A 26396-nucleotide genomic window follows, 5' to 3' on the forward strand; every position below is an offset into this window, starting at 1 on the left:
GCTGGCTAATCCTTTTACAGGAGATGGAACATCACATCCAGACTTGCATGTGATCTATGTAGATGAAGTTTGTGGTTTATTTAAGCTTGCAGGTTTTCCCGAGGATGAGGTCAGGAAGAAGGTCTTTCCTTTATCTTTGAAGGATAAGGCATTGACATGGTATAGGCTATATGATGATACTGGATCATGGGACTACAATCGGTTGAAATTGGAATTTCATCAAAAGTTTTATCCTATGCATTTAGTACATCGTGATCGGAATTATATTTACAACTTTTGGCCTCGTGACAGAGAAAGCATCGCTCAAGCTTGGGGGAGGCTTAAATCAATGTTATATTCATGCCCCAATCATGAGCTCTTGAGAGAAATTATCATTCAGAACTTCTATGCTCGGCTTTCTCATGATGATTGCACCATGCTTGCCACTTCTTGTACCGGGTCTTTTATGAAGAGAGATATTGACTTCAAAAGGAATTTATTGGAGAGAATTAAACGCAACTTTGAAGATTGGGATCTTGAAGAAGGTAAGGAGTCAGGTATGAATCTCACTTTTGATTGCGTTAAATCCTTTGTTGAGACAAATACTTTTTGTGACTTTAGCGCTAAGTATGGACTTGACTCTGAGATAGTAGCTTCATTGTGCGAATCCTTTGCTGCCCATATTGATCTCCCCAAACAGAAGTGGTTTAAATATCATCCTCCTTTAGAAGTCAATGTAGTTAAACCCACTCTAGTTGAAGAGAGAGTCATTGCCTATAATGATCATGTGGTTCCGAGTGCTTACATTGAGAAACCACCTTTCCCTGTTAGGATAAAGGATCATTCTAAAGCTTCAAATGTGATACGTAGAGGCTATATTAGAACACCTACATCCCCTGAGAAAATTAGAGTTGAACCTAGCATTGCTATTATCAAATATCTTCTGTCCAATGATGTTGAGGGACATAATATTCACTTCTGTGAAGATGCTGCTAGAATTGCTAAACCTCACGTTAGAGACAAACATAGGCATGTTGTTGGCATGCATGTGGTTTCTGTTAAGATGGGAGATCATTGTTATCATGGTTTATGTGACGTGGGTGCTAGTGTTAGTGCAATACCTCAATCCTTATATGATGAAATCAAAGATGAGATTGCACCTGTTGAGATAGAGCCTATTGATGTCACTATTCAGCTTGCCAATAGAGATACTATCTGCCCTATGGGAATTGTTAGGGATGTTGAAGTCTTGTGTGATAAAACGAAGTATCCTGCTGATTTCCTCGTTCTTGCTACCGCACAAGATAGCTTTTGTCCCATCATATTTGGCAGACCTTTTCTCAATACCATCAATGCTCATATTGACTGTGAGAAGCAAACTGTCACCATTGGCTTTGAAGGTGTGTCACATGAGTTCAATTTCTCCAAGTTTGGTAGACAACCTCATGAAAAGGAGTTGCCTAGTAAGGATGAAACTATTGCCTTAGCTTCTATTGCCGTGCCTCGTACTGATCCCTTAGAGCAATACTTGCTTGAGCATGCAAATGATATGCATATGGATGAAAGGGATGAAATTGATAGAGTTGTCTTAGAACAATATCCCATCCTTAAGAATAACTTGCCTGTTGAACTGCTTGGGGATCCACCCCCACCTCAGGGTGATCCTGTGTTCGAGCTTAAACAGTTGCCTGATACTCTTAAGTATGCTTATCTTGATGAAAAGAAGATATATCATGTCATTATTAGTGCTAGCCTCTCAGAGCATGAAGAAAAGAAGTTACTAAAAACTTTGAGGAAGCACTGTGCTGCTATTGGATATACTCTTGATGATCTTAAGGGCATTAGTCCCACTCTATGCGAGCACAAGATCAAAACTAATCCTGATTTCAAACTAGTTGTTGATCATCAAAGGAGATTGAATCCTAAGATGAAAGAAGTAGTAAGAAAAGAAATACTAAAGCTCCTGGAAGCGGGTATTATTTATCCTGTTGCTCACAGCGATTGGGTGAGTCCGGTGCATTGCGTCTCTAGGAAGGGAGGCATTACCGTTGTCCCTACTGATAAGGATGGATTGATCCCACAAAGGATTATTACTGGCTATAGGATGGTGATCGATTTTAGGAAACTGAATAAGGCCCTGTTTGTTTCATAAGTCCTAGGACTTTTTTAAGTCCCAACTTATAAGTCATAAGTCCCTACCTGTTTGTTTACAGGGACTTATAAGTCCCGAGTCCCTACCTGTTTGTTTACAGGGACTTACAAGTCCATGTTGCACCTAATAAAATACACTTGTTCACATAACCCTTGTTCATACAAATGAATTGCAGAATAGTGACAACCGAAATAATAATTGTTCATAACACTTGTTCATACAAACGAATTAACACTTGTTCATAAGAACCAAAATAAGACAGGGTACATAACACTTGTTCATAAGAACCAAAATAAGACACAGTACATAACAATGAACCAGCAGAAAAGATGAACCAGCAGAAAAGAAGCAGAAAAGATGAACCAGCAGGACCAACAAACCGAGGGAGACGAGGCGGCGGCCGGGCGGCGACGGGGCGGGGCGGCGACGGGGCGGCGACGGGGCGGGCGGGCGGCGGCTGGGCGGCGACGGGGCGGGCAGCGACGGGGCGGCCGGCCGACGGCGGGGCGGGCGGGGACGGGGCGGCCGGCGGCGATTGAGGCGGTGCGAGCGTTAATCGGGGCAGGGCGGCGGGCACTGCATCGGGAGACTACCGCGGGCCTAACCAGAATAGGTCCCAATAAGCTCCTATTAGAGAGTCTTATTTGATAAGTCCCAAATAACCATAATAAGTCCCAATAAGTCTTTTGTGTTTGGTTTAGGTGGGACTTATAGGGACCTTTTAAAGTCCCAAAACCAATAAGTCCCTGGAAACAAACACCCTCTAAAGCCACTAGGAAAGATCATTACCCTTTGCCTTTTATCGACCAAATGCTAGAAAGGTTGTCTAAGCACACACACTTCTGCTTTCTAGACGGTTATTCTGGTTTCTCCCAAATACCAGCTGCACAATCTGATCAGGAGAAAACCACTTTCACTTGCCCTTTCGGTACCTTTTATTATAGACGTATGCCTTTTGGCTTATGCAATGCACCTGCCACCTTTCAAAGATGTATGATGGCTATATTCTCTGACTTTTGTGAAAAGATTGTCGAGGTTTTCATGGATGACTTTTCCGTTTACGGGTCTTCTTTTGATGATTGCCTCAGCAACCTTGATCGAGTCTTACAGAGATGTAAAGACACCAATCTTGTCTTGAATTGGGAGAAGTGTCACTTTATGGTTAATGAAGGCATCGTCTTAGGACATCAAATTTCTGAAAGAGGTATTGAAGTCGATAAGGTAAGGTTGATGCAATCGAGAAAATGCCATATCCCACAGATATCAAAGGTATAAGAAGTTTCCTTGGTCGTGCTGGTTTCTATAGAAGGTTCACTAAAGACTTCTCTAAGATTTCTAGGCCTCTTACCAATCTCTTGCAAAAGGATATTCCTTTTGTCTTTGACGATGATTGTGAGGAAGCCTTCGAAATACTTAAGAGGGCTTTGATAACTGCACCTATTGTTCAACCACCTGATTGGAACTTGCCTTTGGAGATCATGTGTGATGCTAGTGATTATGCTGTTGGTGTTGTTCTAGGGCAAAGAGTCGATAAGAAGTTGAATGTTATTCACTATGCTAGTAAAACTCTAGACAGTGCCCAAAGAAACTATGCTACTACGGAGAAGGAATTTTTAGCAGTCGTGTTTGCATGTGAAAAGTTCAGGTCTTACATAGTTGATTCCAAAGTCACTATTCACACTGATCATGCTGCTATTAAGCACCTCATGGAGAAGAAGGACGCTAAACCTAGACTTATCAGATGGGTTCTCTTGCTATAAGAATTTGATTTGCACGTTGTCGACAGAAAGGGTGCTGATAACCCAGTAGCAGATAACTTGTCTAGGTTGGAGAACGTTCTTGCTGACCCACAACCTACTGATGATAGCTTTCCCGATGAGCAATTGAATGTCATCAATGCTTCACGTAGTGCACCGTGGTATGCTGAGTATGCAAACTATATTATTGCCAAATACATACCACCTAGTTTCACGTACCAGCAAAAGAAGAAATTCTTCTTTGACTTGAGACACTACTTTTGGGATGATCCTCACCTTTATATGGAAGGAGTGGATGGTGTTATTAGATGTTGTGTACCTAAACATGAACAGGGACAGATCCTACAGAAGTGTCACTCCGAGGCCTACGGAAGACACCATGCGGGAGATAGAACTGCGCACAAGGTATTGCAATCAGGTTTCTATTGGCCCACTCTCTTCAAGGATGCCCGTAAGTTTGTCTTGTCTTGTGACGAATGTCAAAGAATAGGTAATATTAGCAAACGTCAGGAAATGCCTATGAACTATTCACTTGTCATTGAACCATTTGATGTCTGGAGATTTGATTATATGGGACCTTTTCCAAAATCCAACGGGTATATACTCATATCCTAGTTGATTTTGATTACGTCACTAAGTGGGTAGAAGCTATCCCCACTAGTAGTGCTGATCACAACACCTCTATCAGGATGCTGAAAGAAGTTATCTTCCCTAGATTTGGAGTCCCTAGATATCTAATGACCGACGGTGGTTCACACTTTATTCATGGTGCTTTCCGTAAAACGCTTGCTAAGTACGATGTCAACCATAGAATTGCGTCTCCCTATCACCCTCAGTCCAGTGGTCAAGTAGAGCTAAGTAATAGAGAGATTAAACTAATTCTGCAAAAGACTGTCACAGGTCTAGAAAGAATTGGTCTAAGAAGCTCGATGATGCACTGTGGGCTTATAGAACTGCCTATAAGAATCCCATGGGCATGTCTTCGTACAAAATGGTGTACGGTAAAGCATGTCATTTACCTCTTGAGCTAGAGCATAAATCTTATTGGGCAATCAAAGAGCTCAACTTTGATTTCAAACTTGCCGGTGAGAAGAGGTTATTTGACATTAGCTCGCTTGATGAATGGAGAACTCAGGCATATGAGAATGCCAAGTTGTTCAAAGAGAAGGTTAAGAGGTGGCATGATAAGAGGATACAAAAGAGTGAGTTCAATGTAGGTGATTATGTCTTGCTATATAACTCTCGTTTAAGATTCTTTGCAGGCAATCTTCTCTCTAAATGGGAAGGTCCCTATGTTGTTGAGGAAGTATATCGTTCCGGTGCTATCAAGATCAACAACACGGAAGGTAATTGTCCGAGAGTTGTAAATGGGAAGAGAATCAAGCATTATATCTCAGGTACTCCCATAAATGTTGAAAGCAATATCATCAATACCATAACTTCGGAAGAATCCTAAGGGATATTTATCAGCCTGTTTCAGACTCTGAAAACAAAGAGGTATGTGATTCGGTAAGAAAACAGAGTCCAAAACTTTTGCAGTAGGAATTTTTCCCTGTTTTGGAATATTTGAAAAAATACAAAAATTGGAAGTAGTCCAGAAAGTGCGCGAGGAGGCGACAAGCCTGCACGGCGCGAGCCCACTCCCTGGCCGCGCCGTGAGGGCTTGTGGCCACCTCGTGCGCCTCCCGGACTCCGTTTTCGTGCAGGGTACTCCTTCTGGTCTGGAAAAAATCATTACATATACTCATGTTTGGTCTGACCCCTGCATCGCGCAGATTTCTTCTGTTTTTTCCTTTCGAGCCTGTTTTCTGCCACAGATCTAGGTCAAGTTGTCTTCTCAGGATTCAGAGGGTGAGAGCTATGTGGCTGATTACCTTGCTAACCCAAAGGTCTATGGGGACTTTGATCCTTATGGCTGAACCTTTGATGTGAAAGAAGATTATGATCCCAAGGGGAAGGAACAAACGAGTTTCGATGAAGAGGAGGCTCCTCTACCTTAACCTGGACGCACGCATGTGGAGTTGAAGAAGTCGAGCCTCCCCGACTCAAGGAAGAAGCCTAAGACCTTGTTTATCCCTTCTCGTTTCTTGCAGGAGAGTAAGCAAGAATTATCCAAAAGGGTGTTGAAGCTTGAAGAGGAAAATGATGATCTGAGGGAGCAGAATTTCATGCTCAAGTGGAAATTAAACAAACTCAAGACTGCTTCAACAACTTCTCCACCATCACCACCAAAGGAAGACAAGTGAGCATTGGTATGGGCAATCCCCTTGGCTTGTGCCAAGCTTGGGGGAGTTGCCCCGGTTTCGTATCACCATCCACATCTTTTGCCTTTACCTTCGTTTTAGTTTTCCTTTTCAGTTTTCTCTTTCTCTAGTAGATTAAAAGTCTTAGTGTTTTAGTCTTGAGTTTCGCTCTGTGTCACCCTCGATGTATTCGAGCTCGTGAGCCATATAATAAAGAGTGTATTAGTTGAAGGGCTTTGCCTCTTGCCATGATCAAAAGAGTGAGCATAGAACAAAAGCATGAAAGATCATGTAATGATCTTATGGGAAGTGATGGCTTCACATATAAAAAGAATGAGGATTGAAACTTGTTGAGGGTAGGCAAATGTAGACCTTGGTCATGGTTGAAATTAATAGGAAGTGATAAAGAAGGAGAGGTTCACATATAAATATATCATCTCTGACACCATCTATGACTGTGAACACTCACTAAACTATTGCATGCCTAGAAGTAGATGTTGGACAAGGAAGACAACATAATAAATTGTGTTTGCTTGGCTCCGAACAATATTATATGATTAGAGATCCCTTAGCATGTGACGATTGCTTCCACCTCACATTAGCCAAACCTCCCGCACTAAGTAGAGATACTACTTGTGCATCCATAAACCTTCAAACCAGTTTTGCCATGATTGTCCAAGATACCTACCTATGGATTGAATAAGATCCCTCAAGTAAGTTGTCATCGGTGCAAGCCATAAAAATTGCTCTCTAATATGTATGATCTATTAGTGTGTGGAAAATAAGCTTTGTACGAACCTGTGATGAGGAAGACATAAAAGTGACAGACTGCATAATAAAGTTCTTTATCATAGGGGGTAATATAAAGTGTCGTTCCTCCGCACTAAGAGGACACGCATCCAAACCTCAAAAGCGCATGACAACCTCTGCTTCCCTCTGCGAAGGGCCTATCTTGTACCTTTAATTTTTGCCCTTGAAAGAGTCATGGTGATCTTCACCAATTCCTTATCTCGCCTTTATCTTGGCTAACGTCATGTGCTTGGGAAAGATCTATATTCATATGTCAACTAGGAGGTAAGTATTCATGAATTATTATTGTTGACATTACCCTTGAGGTAAGCAGTTGGGAGGCAAAACTATAAGCCCCTATCTTTCTCTGTATCCAGCTGAAACTTTGATCTCATGAGTACCGCGTGAGTTGTAGCAACTGTAGAGAACGAAAGAATGATTGAGTATGTGGATTTGCTTTACAAGCTCTTATTTGACTATTTCTGATGTTGTGATAAATTGTAATTGCTTCAATGACTAAAGGCTATCGGTTGTTACTTCTCGGTAAGATTCTTGATCCATGCTTTACTTTGTGAAGGAATTATAACTTTAGCATGACAGATTATATGTTGGTATTGCTGTTCTGATCATGATCATGATTCATGCATGTTCGTATCTTGTTTTGTCGACACTTCTCTCCCTAAACATGTGGACATATTTATTGAGCTAGGCTTTCGCTTGAGGACAAGCGGTCTAAGCTTGGGGGAGTTGATACGTCCATTTTGCATCATGTTTTCATGTTGTTATTTATCGCTTCTTGGGCTGTTATTTCACTTCATGGTACAATTCTTATGCCTTTTCTCTCTTATTTTGCAAGGTTTACATGAAGAGGGAGAATGTCGGCAACTGGAATTCTTGCCTGAAAGTGGAGCGAAGTTGAGATACCTATTTTGCGCAACTCCAAACGCCGTAAAAATCAACAAGGAGTTTTTTCCTGATTTATGAAAAATACTGGGTCGAAGAAGCGCCAGAGGGGCGCCAGGGGTTGGCCACAAGCCTGCACGGCGCGGCCACCCCCCCAGGCCGCGCCATGAGGGCTTGTGGGCACCCTGCTGGACCACTTGCCCACCTCTTCTGCTATATGAAGGGTTTTGTCTCAAAAAAAATCAAGGAGGAGCTTTTTCGTTGTTTCGCCGCCACCACGAGGCGGAACTTGAGCAGAAGAAATCTAGAGCTCCGGCAGGACGATCCTGCCGAGGAAACTTCCCTCCTGGAGGGGGAAATCATCGCCATCGTCATCACCAACACTCCTCTCATCAGAGGGGACTCGTCACCATCAACATCTTCATCAGCACGATCTCATCTCCAAACCCTAGTTCATCACTTGTAACCAATCTCCGTCTCGCGACTCCGATTGGTACTTGTAAGGTTGCTAGTAGTGTTGATTACTCTTTGTAGTTGATGCTAGTTGGATTACTTGGTGGAAGAGTTTATGTTCAGATCCTTGATGCTACTCATTACCTCTCTGGTCATGAATATGATTATGCTTTGTGAGTAGTTACTTTTGTTCCTGAGGACATGGGATAAGTCATGCTAATAGTAGTCATGTGAATTTGGTATTCGTTCGGTAATTTGATGTGTTGTATGTTGTTTTTCCTCTAGTGGTGTTATGTGAACGTCGACTAGATAACACTTCACCATTATTTGGGACTAGAGGAAGGCATTGGGAAGTAGTAAGTAGATGATGGGTTGCTAGAGTGACAAAAGCTTAAACCCTAGTTTATGCGTTGCTTCGTAAGGGGCTAATTTGGATCCACTAGTTTAATGCTATGGTTAGACTTTGACTTAATTCTTCTTTCGTAGTTGTGGATGCTTGCGAGAGGGGTTAATCATAAGTGGGATGCTTGTCCAAGTTAGGGCAGTACCCAAGCGCCGGTCCACCCACATATCAAACTATCAAAGTAACGAACGTGAATCATATGAACATGATGAAAACTAGCATGACAGGAATTCCCGTGTGTCCTCGGGAGCGTTTTTCCTCCTATAAGACTTTGTCTAGGCTTGTCCCTTGCTACAAAAGGGATTGGGCCACTTTGCTGCACTGTTTCTACTTTTGTTACTTGTTGCTTGCTACGAATCATCTCACCACACAATCACTTGTTACCGACAATTTCAGTGCCTGCAGATTTTACCTTGGTGAAAACCACTTGTCAGATCCTTCTGCTCCTCGTTGGGTTCGACACTCTTACTTATCGAAAGGACTACGATTGATCCCCTATACTTGTGAGTCATCAGCCTGCTTTCGGTGATGCCCCTACCTGGCGCGCTAAAGATGTCGGTGAAAGGATCGACACCTATGGGGGCCTCAACGGTCCCCTTTTGCTGCTTTGGCGGGGAGAGGGGTCGCGACAATAGGAGAACGAACAGTCAGGGCCCGGCAAGGTCATTTTTACCAAGGTCCGGGCCACGTTGTGCGTAAAACCCTACTCCTGCATGTGTTTAGTTATTTGTTTTAGTTTACTGTAGATTATCCCTCTTACAGCATTTCGATTGGTCAAAAAGCCAAAAGTTCTTTCTACTGAGGGTCGGGCCTCCTTTTATAGGCGAAGGGGTCACCACAGTGGCTCAGCGGGTGAACGGTGGGTTCACGAGTGGAACAACGCCGATCGACCGCCACAGTGTTACTGCGGTGCATTAAATGCTTCGACAAACTTCCTCACCTCGTCACGGGGGGACACGTACCCACACGTGGCGACTTCAGGGTGTTGCGCTGGCGTGTGGGCGGACGCGTGGTCCATGCATCGGCGGTGGCGTGTTCGTCGGTGGAGGCGTTCACAGGACGCGAAGGCGCCCTGGGCCCGCGCCTCTCTTTGGGCCTTCTTTTCCTTCCCGGCAGGGTTACCTTGCCACGGGCTCTTCTTGTTCCTCTCGACAGGGAGGTGATGGCCTGCCGAGGCCTTGTCAATCTTCCGGGCAAGGATGGCTTGCCGGGGCTCAGTCCTTCTTCCTTGGCGGGAGGGTCTCGCCTTGGCAGTGTCTATCTTCCCGGCAGGGAGCTCTTGGCGGGGTCTCTTCTTCATTCCTGACAAGCGGGCGCTTGCCGGGGGGCTTGCAGTCTGCACTTGGTGGGTTTCCGAGCCTTGCTTCCGCCCTACGCGCACTAGTCCGAGGCACTGGAGACCCCGGTCTTTAGTGCACCGACGCCCTCCACAAAGGAATGGTGGCACCCGCAGGCGTCACTGCATCGAGTCAAAAGAATTGGCAAGGATTTTTCCTGCACTCCAAATCCCATCGTCCAACCGGACCAGAGCCAACCGGCCAACTCGCCGCCCACCAGCATGCGCCACCACGGTCGCGACGCCACCTATGTCGCCTTAGTGAAATCACCACCACGAGGCCAAGAGGACAAATAGAGAAGCGTTGGGCGACGGGAGCAACAACACCGTAGTCGCGTGGGAGGGAACCACCTCCACCGCCGGGCCTCCGGCAACCTCGCGGTCGCCGTCCGGACGCAGCAGGGCATACCAGACCACCCATAACCCGATGAGGCCCGAATTAGGCCCGCTAAGCCCCTGTCGGCCACGCTGTAGCAGGGCGGCCCCAGCGCCGCCATCACCCACTGCCCATCGTCGTTCCCCCATCTCCCGAAAGCCACGCCGTAGACCCACCCATTGTCGGCCCGTCCAGACCCAGATGGGACCCAAAGGGCCCAGATGTGGACCAAGAGGGCGCCCCACACCACGTCGCCGCGCCACCCCACCGCCAACGACGACAACACCACACAACAGATCTTCCACGCCGCATTAGGATACACCGTCGCTGTCTAGGAACACGCCCCGACGCCGGAAGCAACCGAGAAGGGAATGACCAGGGGCCGCCGCCGCCAGCGTCGCCTGGGCCAGGCCCGTCAGCGGGAGCCGACGGTGATGGTGAGAAGGGAGGGGTGAGGGAGAGGTGGAGAAGGAAGGGCTAGGTCGCCAGAGCGAGGGGAGGGGCGCGCCAGAGTGCAGGGTCTTATTTGACAAATGTGCTTGTGTCAGCCAGTGGAAGTGTCGAGACTTGAGAAGAGTCAAGAGAGCTACCGAGGAGGCACTTGCACTTGCCTTCTACGGCACTACCACCAGTACCCAACGCAAGCTTCTCGGTTCTCATCTAGGAACAACAATGGCCGTCACTTCTCTGCAGCTGCCCTCTCCGATCCACTGGCTTACTCCTGCTAGAAATGGCTGCACCCGCACAAGGCCGCGCGCTACTCTTGTTAGCTGTAAACATAACCAGGTACTGATTTTGGGGAATCATTTTTGCGGCTCTCGAGAATTATTCTGTTCTGAATGATTGGATGTGTTAGCAGTAGCCTCTTGCTAGATCGGGTGTGTCTCTTTTGTACGCCTCGGTTGATTGGCTGCCGCTTACAGTAATTTTAGATCTCTACAAATATCAGAACAGGGATATGAGTAGCGTGCTGTCGAGTGAGCAAAGGGATGGAACATCTTAGAAGTTTCTGTACTGGATCCCGTGTTTTTGTTTTGGAAGGCTGAATGAGTGGCTTGGTGGTAAGAGATTGTAAATCATGTATGTGCTTTCCATATTGGTTGGTGGCTTGGTGCATGGTTGAACATCGTATGAGTGAAGATCTTTTGTCAGACTATTTTATCCATGCTGTCCTTCAGCAGCCAAGTTATTAGGATTTGTAAATTGATGTTCAGGAACTTGTTCGACCTTCCTTCATCGAACATGTCAGAGTACCCTGCCGTTGCCTGAGTCGCTGTCTTACTCTTTTTGCATCTGCTTGTGATATTAGGAATTTAGGATTTATGGCAGTGACTGATAAGAAGAGATGAGGATAGAGTAACCGTTCTTTTTTTCACAACCGCACTGGAGTTGCCCTTATTAGTTATAAATGAAATTACAACATTTATAGATTAGGATTATATTCTTAATGTCATGGTACTCGCCAACATTTGGGGACAGTACTCCATGACACTTAGTTGAAGTACTGGTTACCTTATCTACTACATTTGACTAAATGTATGGTGCGTATTCATTTGAGTGTAGTGTGAATGAAGTCTTCACTGTTCAAGTTTTCATGTAAGTCATACATTTGTTGCTACGTGCATCAACTGATACTGTATATACTCATATAAAGCATCAAAACTTCGATACTAGTCATGTCATCTAATCACGCTTGGACTGAAGCCATTACCTCTTGTAGACAGAGTCATCATGTAATGTTGTTACTTTCATGCGTGAGTTAATTATTACTAACCTCTGTCGAGGCTTGAACTACCCCTTTCACTTATCAGTTTATCATTTTTTCTGCAGTCAACCATTGTCCAAGAAGCAAGCAGGACATCTCGTAGAGGTACCGTGGCATACATTTCGTCTGCTTTGTTTGCAATGTTCATGGTGGCTGAACGTGCTGAAGCAAGAACCTCCAAACAAGAGAACAAGAGGAAAGTAATGGAGAAGCTGGAGAAGATCCGGGAGGAGGCACTAGGCTCAATGGAGAAGAAAGAGAACACGAGTAAGGAGTCTGTGGCGAACTTGCTAATCCCTCCTACTTTGGTCGATGCTTACATCTGAAAGGCATCGTCTCGTTAATTTTTATGTTTATGCTAAATGCTACTTAACACTTCTAAATGTAAAAAAAGGCAGCCCGGTGCATGTAGCTTCGCCCGGTGCTACTTAACACTTCTGAATGTACTAGTAACAATTGAGACCAGACAACCTTGCAAAATAACTTTCCTGTGTCTTCACTGCATTGTTTTCATGGCTATATTGTACTCCCTTGATACATACATGGACAAAACCCAATAGACATGGAGTTGATTCAGTTTCTATTCTACAAGCACAAACCAAAATCTTTTTTTTTTTGGGAAAGGAGAATCACCCCCGACCTCATCATGATGATGATGCATGCAACCATTTTATTAAGTAATAAAAGATTTCACAAAAGTGCAATATCCAACAAGAGCTAACAGAAATAGCTCATAAAAGGAAAAGTAAAATAAATGCCAAATCTGGCTAAAAAAACTGGTTAGGATGACTAAACACCTAGTCTATTAGTTAGCCGTCATTTAAACCGGTTGATGATATTCTCTGCTGCCTGTGTCTTACCGGTTGCAGCGAGTAACCAAAAAAGTTTTTTGGACTTCGTAGATATGAGTAACGATCACGTACGGATTCATGTCAATCCCATATAACCTGCAAAAAGTTACTAACATTTTTTTCTATTAAATGTTATATCATTTCTATTGTTTCGTATAGCCCAGAATAAAGCACATATCTCTATCCGAATATGACTCGCTATATTTGTTTCCATTCCATTAAGTCACGTCTCAAATAACGTGTTCATATTAATTGAAGGGCCAACGTTAAAGACCATATGTAAAGTACGTCAAAGTAGTTGGTCCGCGGACAATCGAGAAAGATCTGTTTAATAGCTTCGTTCTCATCACAAACACAACATCTCGTACTCTTCCTACCCATCTTCGTTTAATCAAATTACCATTCATCAAAATCACTTTCTTATGAACGAATCATATAAATATATTAATTCTAAGTGGAATTTAACCTTCCAGATGTGCAAGCATGTCGGTAACGGCCTATAATCAATTAGGTCTAAATACATTGTTTTCATAGAGGAACTACCATTCGCTGTTAATTTCTATTGAATATCATGTGGCTGGTCTGTTAGTTGAACCTTCATCAATCTACGGACTAAGTGCAACCATGAATTTGATCGTTCTCCATAATGGACCTTCTGAATTGTATATTCAAGGGAACCGTACGTAATACTGTAGCAAAATAATCTTCCTTACGTTACACAATATTATAGAGAGAAGGATACAGTACAACCAAGGGTGTCTCCCCTAACCATGTATCTTCCCAAAACCTAGTAGTGTTACCATTACCAACATGAAATTTCACCGTGTGAAAAAGAGTATCTTTCATCTTCATTAACCCTTTCCAAAAAGGTGAGTCACAAGGTCTAGCTCTAACCTGAGCCGAAGTCTTAGATTGTAGGTACTTATTACGAAGAATTTGTAACCGCGTACATTCCGTCTCAACACACATTATGAAGATCCATTTACTAAGAAGGCATCTATTTTAAATTTCTAAGTTCTCAATCCGTAACCCGCCTTGGTCTTTGGGTCTACATATAATATCCAATTTGGCAAGCCTGTACTTATTCTTGGTATTATCACTTTGCCAGAAGAATCGAGAACGATAGAAATGTAATCATTTTTGTACCCCAACCAACACTTCGAAGAAACATAAAAGAAACGTTGGCAAGCTCGTCAACACTGAATTAAGACAGCCACTAGGGATCAGACTACTGATCCCTAGCGTTTCATCAGACTAGTCTGTGGCTGTTGGATTAGTAGCACACGAGCCGTTAGATCCTGTGTAGAAAGGTACATTAGGTAGTTTACTAGATTTGGTAACTCCTTCTTTAAATACGATGATTCCTCTAACTGTTCCGTTGTCCTAGCGAGTTAATTCGTACCAGCCTTGCTTCTTAGAACCAAGCTGCATCTGCATCTCCTTCCATCGTTCAATCAAGCGAGGATGTGATAGTAATATTTCATACTTTCTATTTAATTTCATTTTTTATACTAATAATCTTTAAATTATTCGGATGAAAACACGAAAACTTGTATCGAGTGTGCCTTTATTTTATTCCCAACACACCAAAATTTGCTTCCACTAACGTCCCAATTTGTTTCTACTGCAATCTTACAAAAAAATGTCCAAGAACCTTGCTTCCACATATAATTTTTTTGCTTCTCAGACTTTTTTTTCACATGGAATGAAATTGACTCCCATAAATTTTTATTATGTTTCCAACACGAGAAAACTTTGCTTACATCCATTACAAAAGTCTTTCCATCACAAAAGTGATTTGCTTATAACCAAACATAAGTTAGTTTTTGCCATTTATACAATATGTTTCAGACGCGCCACAACTTCTTGTTTATTTCAAGTGGCCAATAATACAATGCTTCCTAAGTTCATATCATATATTTCCACTTCCCCTCATATAGCAAACGGTCGTCTTCATTGTGATGTAGATCCAATTGTTGCCATGCTCCTTAGTGCATAGACGAGGCGACCTCCATATAGACTTGTGTTGTCGGTGCATCTTCGCTTTGAAGGAGTAGCACATAATAGATTGAAGCATGCATTTATTAAACATGATGCATACATATCAAAGGTAGGACCCAATAATTGGTATTACATGTGCATTACAATACTCATGAAGCATAGAATGTTTACAATACATTGTTGAACAAATAAGAAAAATAAATCCAAAAAAATTGGATGCTAGAACTATGGTAGAAAAAAACTTAATGGAAATATATTTAGTATATTATATAAGTATGGCATGACAAGGAAAAAAAATGCTAAGTAAGCATGGAAGCAGTCCACATAAACGAAGGAAGCATGAGTGTGACCGTGTGCAGCTAAACATCTGAACAGAAAAAAGCACAAGTGGCAAACAAACAAAGAATTATTATCATTGTGTGAAACAAAATGTATATAAAATGGAAGCATGTATGATAAATAAAGGGAGCATAACTAGTTAGGAAGCCTGGTTATCACAACGGATGTTGGACAGAATTGATACATACACTGGTAAATGGTAATACAGAAATTTGTATATGCAGAATTACTAGCTTGTCGTCAAGAAATAAAATTTTTTTTGGTAACAACTATTTTGATAATAAGAGCAAAACATAGAAAAACATTATTTTGAGTCCCGCATGACAGCATCACATCATGCACTTAATGGACTCATTATGGAAGAGTTCCACATGCACCGCAAGCTCGTCACGGACAAGGAATCTACCCAATGAAGAGCAGCGCCTCATCCCAGTCGTAGTGCTCTAGACATCATACAAACAATTTTGAATGTGTTAAAACGAAGATCAATGGTTAAAACTTTCTGCAGCAATATATATATTCAACGGAAAGGTCGATGAGAAATAGCGAATCATAGTCCGAAATCGATTAAACGCAATAATTCACTAAAAAGAAGCAACACTTATGGTTATAGAAGCACCCACTAGTTGTACACATTTTGAATGTGTTAAAACCAAAATGTTGTACAATAAAAGAAGCATACATTTGTAGTGATCGAAGCAAATTTCACTACTATGTAAGTGTATCTGAGAAACAAAAGTGCAGCAGTTAAGCAAATTTTCACAAGATGAAAGCAAACTATGTTGACAAAAGTAGCATGCGTGTTACTATTGTTATGGAAGATATTGTTGGGTAACGTAGCATAAATTCAAAATTTTCCTACGCATATTCAGATCTTCCTATGGTGAGACCAGCAACGAGAGAGGGGTAAGAGCATCTTCATACCTTTGAAGATCGCTAAGCGGAAGCGTGGCTAGAACGCGGTTGATGGAGTCGTACTCGCAGCGATTCCGATCTAGTGCCGAACTACGGCACCTCCGCGTTCAACACACGTGCAGCCCGGTGACGTCTCCCGCACCTTGATCCAGCAAGGAGGAGGGAGAGGTTGGGGAAGAACTCCAGCAGCACGACGGCGTGGTGTCGATGGAGAGACGAGGTCTCCCGGCAGGGCTTCGCCAAGCACCGGCAGAGAGGAGGAGGGAGAGGAGCGGGGCTGCGCCGAGAGAGAGGAAAAACCGTGTCTCAAACAGCCCCGAACCCTCAACTATATATAGGGGAGAGGGAGGGGGCGCAGCCCTTAGGGTTCCCACCCCCAAGGGGTGTGGCAGCCCCAGATGGGAGAGGGGGCGGCGGCCAGGGCAGGGAGGAGGGGTGGCGCACCCCTCTGGTGGGCCTTAGGCCCACCTATGCTAGGGTTTCCCCCTTCCCCCTTTCTCTGGTGTGTATGGGCTGGGTGGGGGGGCGCACCAGCCCACCTAGGGGCTGGTTCCCTTCCCCACTTAGCCCATCTAGCCTCCCGGGGTCGTTGCCCCCCTTCGGTGGTCCCCCGGGACCACCTCCGGTGGTCCCGGTGGTCCCGGTACATTACCGGTGACGCCCGAAACACTTCCGGTGTCCAAAACCATCCGTCCTATATATCAATCTTTACCTCCGGACCATTCCGGAGCTCCTCGTGACGTCCGGGATCTCATCCGGGACTCCGAACAACTTTCGGTAACCTCGTACAACAATTTCCTATAACCCTAGCGTCATCGAACCTTAAGTGTGTAGACCCTACGGGTTCGGGAGACAGGCAGACATGACCGAGACACCTCTCTGGCCAATAACCATCAGCGGGGTCTGGATACCCATGGTGGCTCCCACTAGCTCCACGATGATCTCATCGGATGAACCACGATGTCAAGGATTCAATCAATCCCGTATACGATTCCCTTTGTCTGTCGGTATAGAACTTGCCCGAGATTCGATCGTCGGTATACCTATACCTTGTTCAATCTCATTACCGGTAAGTCTCTTTACTCGTTCCGTAGCACGTCATCGTGTGACTAACTCCTTAGTCACATTGAGCTCATGATGATGTTCTACCGAGTGGGCCCAGAGATACCTCTCCGTCACACGGAGTGACAAATCCCGATCTCGATTCGTACCAACCCAACAGACACTTTCGGAGGTACCCGTAGTGCACCTTTATAGTCACCCAGTTACGTTGTGACGTTTGATACACCCAAAGCATCCCTACGGTATCCGGGAGTTGCACAATCTCACGGTCGAAGGAAAAGATACTTGACATTAGAAAAGCATTAGCATACGAACAATACGATCTAGTGCTAGGCTTAGGATTGGGTCTTGTCCATCACATCATTTTCCCAATTATGTGATCCCGTCATCAATGACATCTAATGCCCATGATCAGGAAACCATGATCATCTATTGACTAACGAGCTAGCCAACTAGAGGCTTGCTAGGGACACATTGTGATCTATTTATTCACACATGTATTACTGTTTCCTGTTAATACAATTATAGCATGAACAATAGACGATTATCATGAACAAGGAAATATGATAATAACCATTTTATTGTTGCCTCTAGGGCATATTTCCAACAGTCTCCCACTTGCACTAGAGTCAATAATCTAGTTACATTGTGATGTATCGAACACCCATAGCATTATGGTGTTGATCATGTTTTGCTCGTGGAAGAGGTTTAGTCAACGGGTCTGCAATATTCAGATCCGTGTGTACTTTACAAATATCTATCACTCCACTTTGGACATGGTCCTGGATGGAGTTGTAGCGGCGCTTGATGTGCTTCGTCTTCCGGTGAAACCTGGGCTCCTTGGCTATGGCAATGGCTCCAGTGTTATCACAGAAGAGTGTCATAGGACCCGACGCGCTTGGAATCACTCCAAGGTCGGTGATGAGCTCCTTCATCCAAATTCCTTCATGAGTCGCTTCTGAAGCAGCTATGTACTCCGCTTCACATGTAGATGCTGCCACGACTTCTTGCTTGCTGCTGCACCAGCTCACTGCCCCACCATTCAACACATATACGTATCCGGTCTGTGACTTAGAGTCATCCGGATCTGTGTCGAAGCTAGCGTTGACGTAACCCTTTACGACGAGCTCTTCGTCACCTCCATAAACGAGAAACATTTCCTTAGTCCTTTTCAGGTACTTAAGGATATTCTTGACCGCTGTCCAGTGTTTCGTACCGGGATCACTTTGGTACCTCCCTACCAAACTTATGGCAAGGTTTATATCAGGTCTGGTACACAGCATGGCATACATTAGAGAGCCCACGGCTGAAGCGTAGGGGACAGAACTCATCTTCTCTCTATCTGCTGCCGTGGTCGGCGACTGAGTCTTACTCAATCTCATACCTTGCAAAACTGGCAAGAACCCTTTCTTTGAGTTTTCCATATTGAACTTCTTCAATATCTTGTCAAGGTATGTACTTTGCGAAAGACCTATGAGGCGTCTTGATCTATCTCTATAGATCTTGATGCCTAATATGTATGCAGCTTCTCCAAGGTCCTTCATTGAAAAACTCTTGTTCAAATAGGCCTTTATGCTCTCCAACATCTCTATATTATTCCCCATCAATAATATGTCATCTACATATAATACGAGGAAAGCTACAGAGCTCCCACTCACTTTCTTGTACAGACAGGCTTCTCCGTAAACCTGTATGAACCCAAACGCTTTAATCACCTCATTAAAGCGAATGTTCCAACTCCGAGATGCTTGCACCAACCCATAGATGGAGCGCTGGAGCTTGCACACTTTGTTAGCACCTTTAGGATCGACAAAACCTTCTGGTTGCATCATATACAACTCTTCCTTAAGGTCCCCGTTAAGGAACGCTGTTTTGACGTCCATTTGCCAAATTTCATAATCATAAAAGGCGGCAATTGCTAACATGATTCGGACTGATTTCAGCTTCGCTACGGGAGAGAAAGTCTCTTTGTAGTCAACTCCTTGAATTTGTCGAAAACCCTTTGCGACAAGTCGAGCTTTGTAAACGGTTACATTACCGTTTGCATCAGTCTTCTTCTTGAAGATCCATTTATTTTCTATGGCTCGCCGGTCATCGGGCAAGTCCACCAAAGTCCATACTTTGTTCTCATACATGGATCCTATCTCGGGTTTCATGGCCTCAAGCCATTTGTTGGAATCCGGGCCCGCCATTGCTTCTTCATAGTTCGAAGGTTCACCGTTGTCTAACAACATGATTTCCATCACAGGGTTGCCGTACCACTCTGGTGCGGAGCGTACCCTTGTGGACCTTCGTGGTTCAGTAGTAACTTGATACGAAGCTTCATGATCATCATCATTAACTTCCTCTTCAGTCGGTGTAGGCGCCACAGGAACAACTTCCTGCGCTGCGCTACTTTCCTGTTCGAGAGGCGGTGTAATTACCTCATCAAGTTCTACCTTCCTCCCACTTACTTCTTTTGAGAGAAACTCTTTCTCTAGAAAGGATCCATTCTTGGCAACAAAGGTTTTACCTTCGGATCTAAGATAGAAGGTATACCCAATAGTTTCCTTAGGGTATCCTATGAATATGCATTTCTCCGCTTTGGGTTCGAGCTTTTCTCGTTGAAGTTTCTTCACATGAGCATCGCAGCCCCAAACTTTAAGAAACGACAACTTAGGTTTCTTGCCAAACCATAGTTCATACGGTGTCGTCTCAACGGATTTAGACGGTGCCCTATTTAAAGTGAATGCTGCAGTTTCTAATGCGTATCCCCAAAATGATAGCGGTAAGTCGGTGAGAGACATCATAGATCGTACCATATCTAATAAAGTGCGATTACGACGTTCAGACACTCCGTTGCGCTGCGGTGTGCCAGGCGGCGTCAGTTGTGAAACGATTCCACACTTCCTTAGGTGTGTGCCAAACTCGTGACTCAAATATTCTCCTCCACGATCAGATCGTAGACATTTAATTTTTCTGTCACGTTGATTCTCAACCTCACTCTGAAATTCCTTGAACTTTTCAAACGTCTCAGATTTGTGCTTCATCAAGTAGATATACCCATACCTACTCAAATCATCGGTGATGGTGAGAACATAATGATAACCACCGCGAGCTTCAACATTCATTGGACCACACACATCAGTATGTATTATTTCCAATAAGTCGGTTGCTCTCTCCATTATCTAGAGAATGGAGTCTTAGTCATCTTGCCCATGAGGCACGGTTCGCATGTGTCAAATGATTCAAAGTCAAGAGACTCTAATAGTCCATCAGTATGGAGCTTCTTCATGCGCTTAACGCCGATATGACCAAGGAGGCAGTGCCACAAGTATGTGGGACTATTATTATCAACTTTGCATCTTTTGGTACTCACACTATGAATATGTGTAACATCATGATCGAGATTCATCAAGAATAAACCATTCACCAGCGGAGCATGACCATAAAACATATCACTCATATAAATAGAACAACCATTATTCTCTGACTTAAATGAGTAGCCGTCTCGCATTAAGCAAGACCCTGATACAATGTTCATGCTTAAAGCTGGTACTAAATAACAATTATTAAGGTTTAAAACTAATCCCGACGGTAGATGTAGAGGTAGCGTGCCGACGGCGATCACATCGACCTTTGAACCATTCCCGACGCGCATCGTCACCTCGTCCTTGGCCAGTCTCCGCTTATTCCGCAGTTCCTGCTTTGAGTTGCAAATGTGAGCAACAACACCGGTATCAAATACCCAGGAGCTACTACGAGCGCTGGTAAGGTACACATCAATAACATGTATATCACATATACCTTTAACGTTGCCGACCTTCTTGTCCGCTAAGTATTTGGGGCAGTTCCGCTTCCAATGACCCTTTCCCTTGCAATAGAAGCACTCAGTCTCAGGCTTGGGTCCGTTCTTTTTCTTCTTCCCGGCATCTGGCTTACCGGGCGCGGCAACAACTTTGCCGTCTTTCTTGAAGTTCTTCTTACCCTTGCCTTTCTTGAAACTAGTGGTCTTGTTGACCATCAACACTTGATGCTCTTTCTTGATTTCTACTTTTGCAGACTTGAGCATCGAGTACAACTCGGGAATGGTCTTCTCCATCCCTTGCATGTTGTAGTTAAGCACAAAGCCTTTGTAGCTTGGTGGGAGAGACTGGAGGATTCTGTCAATTATAGCATCATCCGGAAGTTCGACTCCAAGTGAAGTCAGACGACCGTGTAACCCAGACATTTTGAGTATGTGCTCACTGACAGAACTGTTCTCCTCCATCTTACAGCTAAAGAACTTGTCGGAGACTTCATATCTCTCGACACGGGCATGAGCTTGAAAGACTAGCTTCAGCTCCTGGAACATCTCATATGCCCCGTGTTGCTCAAAACGCCTTTGGAGCCCCGTTTCTAAACTGTATAACATGCCACACCTGACCAGAGAGTAGTCATCACTCCGCGCTTGCCAGACGTTCAGAATGTCCTGGGCTGCTGCGGGAGCGGGAGGGTCACCTAGCGCATTAAGGACGTAAGCCTTTTTAGCTGCTTCAAGGATGAGCTTCAAGTTGCGAACCCAGTCCGCATAGTTGCTACCATCATCTTTCAGCTTGTTTTTCTCTAGGAATGCGTTGAAATTGAGGTTGACGTTGGACATCTACAATATTTATAAAGACAACTTTTAGACTAAGTTCATGACAATTAAGTTCATTTAATCAAATTAAGTATGAACTCCCACTTAAATCGACATCCCTCTAGTCATCTAAGTGATACATGATCCATGTTGACTAACCCGTGTCCGATCATCACGTGAGACGGACCAGTCACCATGGTGAGCAACTTCATGCTGATCGTATTCAACCATATGACTCATGTTCAACCTTTCGGTCTCTTGTATTCGAGGTCATGTCTGTACATGCTAAGCTCGTCGAGTCAACCTAGGTGTTTCGCGTGTGTAAATCTGGCTTACACCCGTTGTATGCGAACGTTAGAATCTATCACACCCGATCATCACGTGGTGCTTCGAGACAACGAACCTTCGCAACGGTGCACACTTAGGGGAATACGTTCTCGAAATTTTAAGAGGGATCATCTTATTATGCTACCGTCGTTCTAAGCAATAAGATGTAAAACATGATAAACATCACAATGCAATCATATAGTGACATGATATGGCCATTATCATCTTTGCTCTTTCGATCTCCATCTTCAGGCATCGCATGATCATCATCGTCACCGGCGTGACACCATGATCTCCATCATCATGATCTCCATCATTGTGTCTCCGTGAAGTCGTCATGCCAACTACTACTATCACTACTACTATAGCTAACCGTTAGCAATGAAGTAAAAGTAGTAAGCACATGGCGTTGCATCTCATACAATAAATTAAGACAACTCCTATGGCTCCTGCCGGTTGTCATACTCATCGACATGCAAGTCGTGAAACCTATTACAATAACATGATCATCTCATACATCATACATGCAACATCACAACTTTGGCCATATCACATCACATGTCAAAACCCTGCAAAAACAAGTTAGACGTCCTCTAATTGTTGTTGCAAGTTTTACGTGGCTGATTTGGGTTTCTAGCAAGAACGCCTTCTTACCTACGTGACAGCCACAACGAAGATATGCCAAAGCTATTTACCCTTCATAAGGACCCTTTTCATCAAATCCAATCCGACTAGAGTGGGAGAGACAGACACCCGCTAGCCACCTTTATGCACGATGTGCATGTCTCTCGGTGGAACCAGTCTCACGTAAGTGTACGTGTAAAGTCGGTCCGGGCCGCTTCATCCCACAATACCGCCGGAAAAGAATAAGACTAGTAGCGGCAAGCAAATTGACAAATCATCGCCCACAACTTTTGTGTTCTACTTGTGCATAGAATCTACGCATAGAAAACCTGGCTCTGATACCACTGTTGGGTAACGTAGCATAAATTCAAAATTTTCCTACGCATATTCAGATCTTCCTATGGTGAGACCAGCAACGAGAGAGGGGTAAGAGCATCTTCATACCTTTGAAGATCGCTAAGCGGAAGCGTTGCTAGAACGCGGTTGATGGCGTCGTACTCGCAGCGATTCCGATCTAGTGCCGAACTACGGCACCTCCGCGTTCAACACACGTGCAGCCCGGTGACGTCTCCCGCACCTTGATCCAGCAAGGAGGAGGGAGAGGTTGGGGAAGAACTCCAGCAGCACGACGGCGTGGTGTCGATGGAGAGACGAGGTCTCCCGGCAGGGCTTCGCCAAGCACCGGCAGAGAGGAGGAGGGAGAGGAGCGGGGCTGCGCCGAGAGAGAGGGAAAACCGTGTCTCAAACAGCCCCGAACCCTCAACTATATATAGGGGGAGAGGGAGGGGGCGCAGACCTTAGGGTTCCCACCCCCAAGGGGTGCGGCAGCCCCAGATGGGAGAGGGGGCGGCGGCCAGGGCAGGGAGGAGGGGTGGCGCACCCCTCTGGTGGGCCTTAGGCCCACCTATGCTAAGGTTTCCCCCTTCCCCCTTTCTCTGGTGTGTATGGGCTGGGTGGGGGGTGCACCAGCCCACCTAGGGGCTGGTTCCCTTCCCCACTTAGCCCATCTAGCCTCCCGGGGTCGTTGCCCCCCTTCGGTGGTCCCGGTGCATTACCGGTGACGCCCGAAACACTTCCCGTGTCCAAAACCTTCCGTCCTATATATCAATCTTTACCTCCGGACCATTCCGGAGCTCCTCGTGACATTCGGGATCTCATCCGGGACTCCGAACAACTTTCGGTAACCTCGTACAACAATTTCCTATAACCCTAGCGTCATCGAACCTTAAGTGTGTAGACCCTACGGGTTCGGGAGACACGCAGACATGACCGAGACAGCTCTCTGGCCAATAATCATCAGCGGGGTCTGGATACCCATGGTGGCTCCCACTAGCTCCACGATGATCTCATCGGATGAACCACGATGTCAAAATGGAAGCATGTATGATAAATAAAGGGAGCATAACTAGTTAGGAAGCCTGGTTATCACAACGGATGTTGGACAGAATTGATACATACACTGGTAAATGGTAATACAGAAATTTGTATATGCAGAATTACTAGCTTGTCGTCAAGAAATAATTTTTTTTGGTAACAACTATTTTGATAATAAGAGCAAAACATAGAAAAACATTATTTTGAGTCCCGCATGACAGCATCACATCATGCACTTAATGGACTAATTATGGAAGAGTTCCACATGCACCGCAAGCTCGTCACCGACAAGGAATCTACCCAATGAAGAGCAGCGCCTCATCCCAGTCGTAGTGCTCTAGACATCATACAAACAATTTTGAATGTGTTAAAACGAAGATCAATGGTTAAAACTTTCTGCAGCAATGTATATATTCAACGGAAAGGTCGATGAGAAATAGAGAATCATAGTCCGAAATCGATTAAACGCAATAATTCACTAAAAAGAAGCAACACTTATGGTTATAGAAGCACCCACTAGTTGTACACATTTTGAATGTGTTAAAACCAAAATGTTGTACAATAAAAGAAGCATACATTTGTAGTGATCTAAGCAAATTTCACTACTATGTAAGTGTATCTGAGAAACAAAAGTGCAGCAGTTAAGCAAATTTTCACAAGATGAAAGCAAACTATGTTGACAAAAGTAGCATGCGTGTTACTATTGTTATGGAAGATATTGTTGGGTAACGTAGCATAAATTCAAAATTTTCCTACGCATATTCAGATCTTCCTATGGTGAGACCAGCAACGAGAGAGGGGTAAGAGCATCTTCATACCTTTGAAGATCGCTAAGCGGAAGCGTTGCTAGAACGCGGTTGATGGAGTCGTACTCGCAGCGATTCCGATCTAGTGCCGAACTACGGCACCTCCGCGTTCAACACACGTGCAGCCCGGTGACGTCTCCCGCACCTTGATCCAGCAAGGAGGAGGGAGAGGTTGGGGAAGAACTCCAGCAGCACGACGGCGTGGTGTCGATGGAGAGACGAGGTCTCCCGGCAGGGCTTCGCCAAGCACCGGCAGAGAGGAGGAGGGAGAGGAGCGGGGCTGCGCCGAGAGAGAGGAAAAACCGTGTCTCAAACAGCCCCGAACCCTCAACTATATATAGGGGGAGAGGGAGGGGCGCAACCCTTAGGGTTCCCACCCCCAAGGGGTGTGGCAGGCCCAGATGGGAGAGGGGGCGGCGGCCAGGGCAGGGAGGAGGGGTGGCGCACCCCTCTGGTGGGCCTTAGGCCCACCTATGCTAGGGTTTCCCCTTCCCCCTTTCTCTGGTGTGTATGGGCTGGGTGGGGGGGCGCACCAGCCCACCTAGGGGCTGGTTCCCTTCCCCACTTAGCCCATCTAGCCTCCCGGGGTCGTTGCCCCCCTTCGGTGGTCCCCCGGGACCACCTCCGGTGGTCCCGGTGGTCCCGGTACATTACCGGTGACGCCCGAAACACTTCCGGTGTCCAAAACCATCCGTCCTATATATCAATCTTTACCTCCGGACCATTCCGGAGCTCCTCGTGACGTCCGGGATCTCATCCGGGACTCCGAACAACTTTCGGTAACCTCGTACAACAATTTCCTATAACCCTAGCGTCATCGAACCTTAAGTGTGTAGACCCTACGGGTTCGGGAGACAGGCAGACATGACCGAGACACCTCTCTGGCCAATAACCATCAACGGGGTCTGGATACCTATGGTGGCTCCCACTAGCTCCATGATGATCTCATCGGATGAACCACGATGTCAAGGATTCAATCAATCCCGTATACGATTCCCTTTGTCTGTCGGTATAGAACTTGCCCGAGATTCGATCGTCGGTATACCTATACCTTGTTCAATCTCGTTACCGGTAAGTCTCTTTACTCGTTCCGTAGCACGTCATCGTGTGACTAACTCCTTAGTCACATTGAGCTCATGATGATGTTCTACCGAGTGGGCCCAGAGATACCTCTCCGTCACACGGAGTGACAAATCCCGATCTCGATTCATACCAACCCAACAGAAACTTTCGGAGGTACCCGTAGTGCACCTTTATAGTCACCCAGTTACGTTGTGACGTTTGATACACCCAAAGCACCCCTACGGTATCCGGGAGTTGCACAATCTCACGGTCGAAGGAAAA

The 26396-nt window shown here is 45.0% G+C and overlaps 1 protein-coding gene across 1 annotated transcript; it reads left to right on the forward strand.

Moving 5' to 3' along the window:
* The first annotated feature begins 10955 nt into the window (after nucleotides 1–10955).
* On the forward strand, nucleotides 10956–12655 carry LOC123440027. Its single transcript, XM_045116622.1, has 2 exons — nucleotides 10956–11177; nucleotides 12222–12655. Exons 1-2 carry the CDS (start codon nucleotides 11064–11066, stop codon nucleotides 12480–12482), a joined length of 375 nt encoding a protein of 124 aa, XP_044972557.1. The 5' UTR covers nucleotides 10956–11063; the 3' UTR covers nucleotides 12483–12655.
* Nucleotides 12656–26396: the final 13741 nt, after the last annotated feature.

Source organism: Hordeum vulgare, chromosome 3H (genome assembly GCF_904849725.1).
Source record: "Hordeum vulgare subsp. vulgare chromosome 3H, MorexV3_pseudomolecules_assembly, whole genome shotgun sequence".
In the NCBI taxonomy this organism is placed as follows: domain Eukaryota; kingdom Viridiplantae; phylum Streptophyta; class Magnoliopsida; order Poales; family Poaceae; genus Hordeum; species Hordeum vulgare.

Bases quoted from the DNA above. Each gene is read 5' to 3' on its own strand.
- LOC123440027 (XM_045116622.1), top strand. From the start codon at position 11,064: ATGGCCGTCACTTCTCTGCAGCTGCCCTCTCCGATCCACTGGCTTACT. The intron at 11,178-12,221 runs GTACTGATTTTG...TTTTTTCTGCAG, and splicing joins TTAGCTGTAAACATAACCAG to TCAACCATTGTCCAAGAAGC.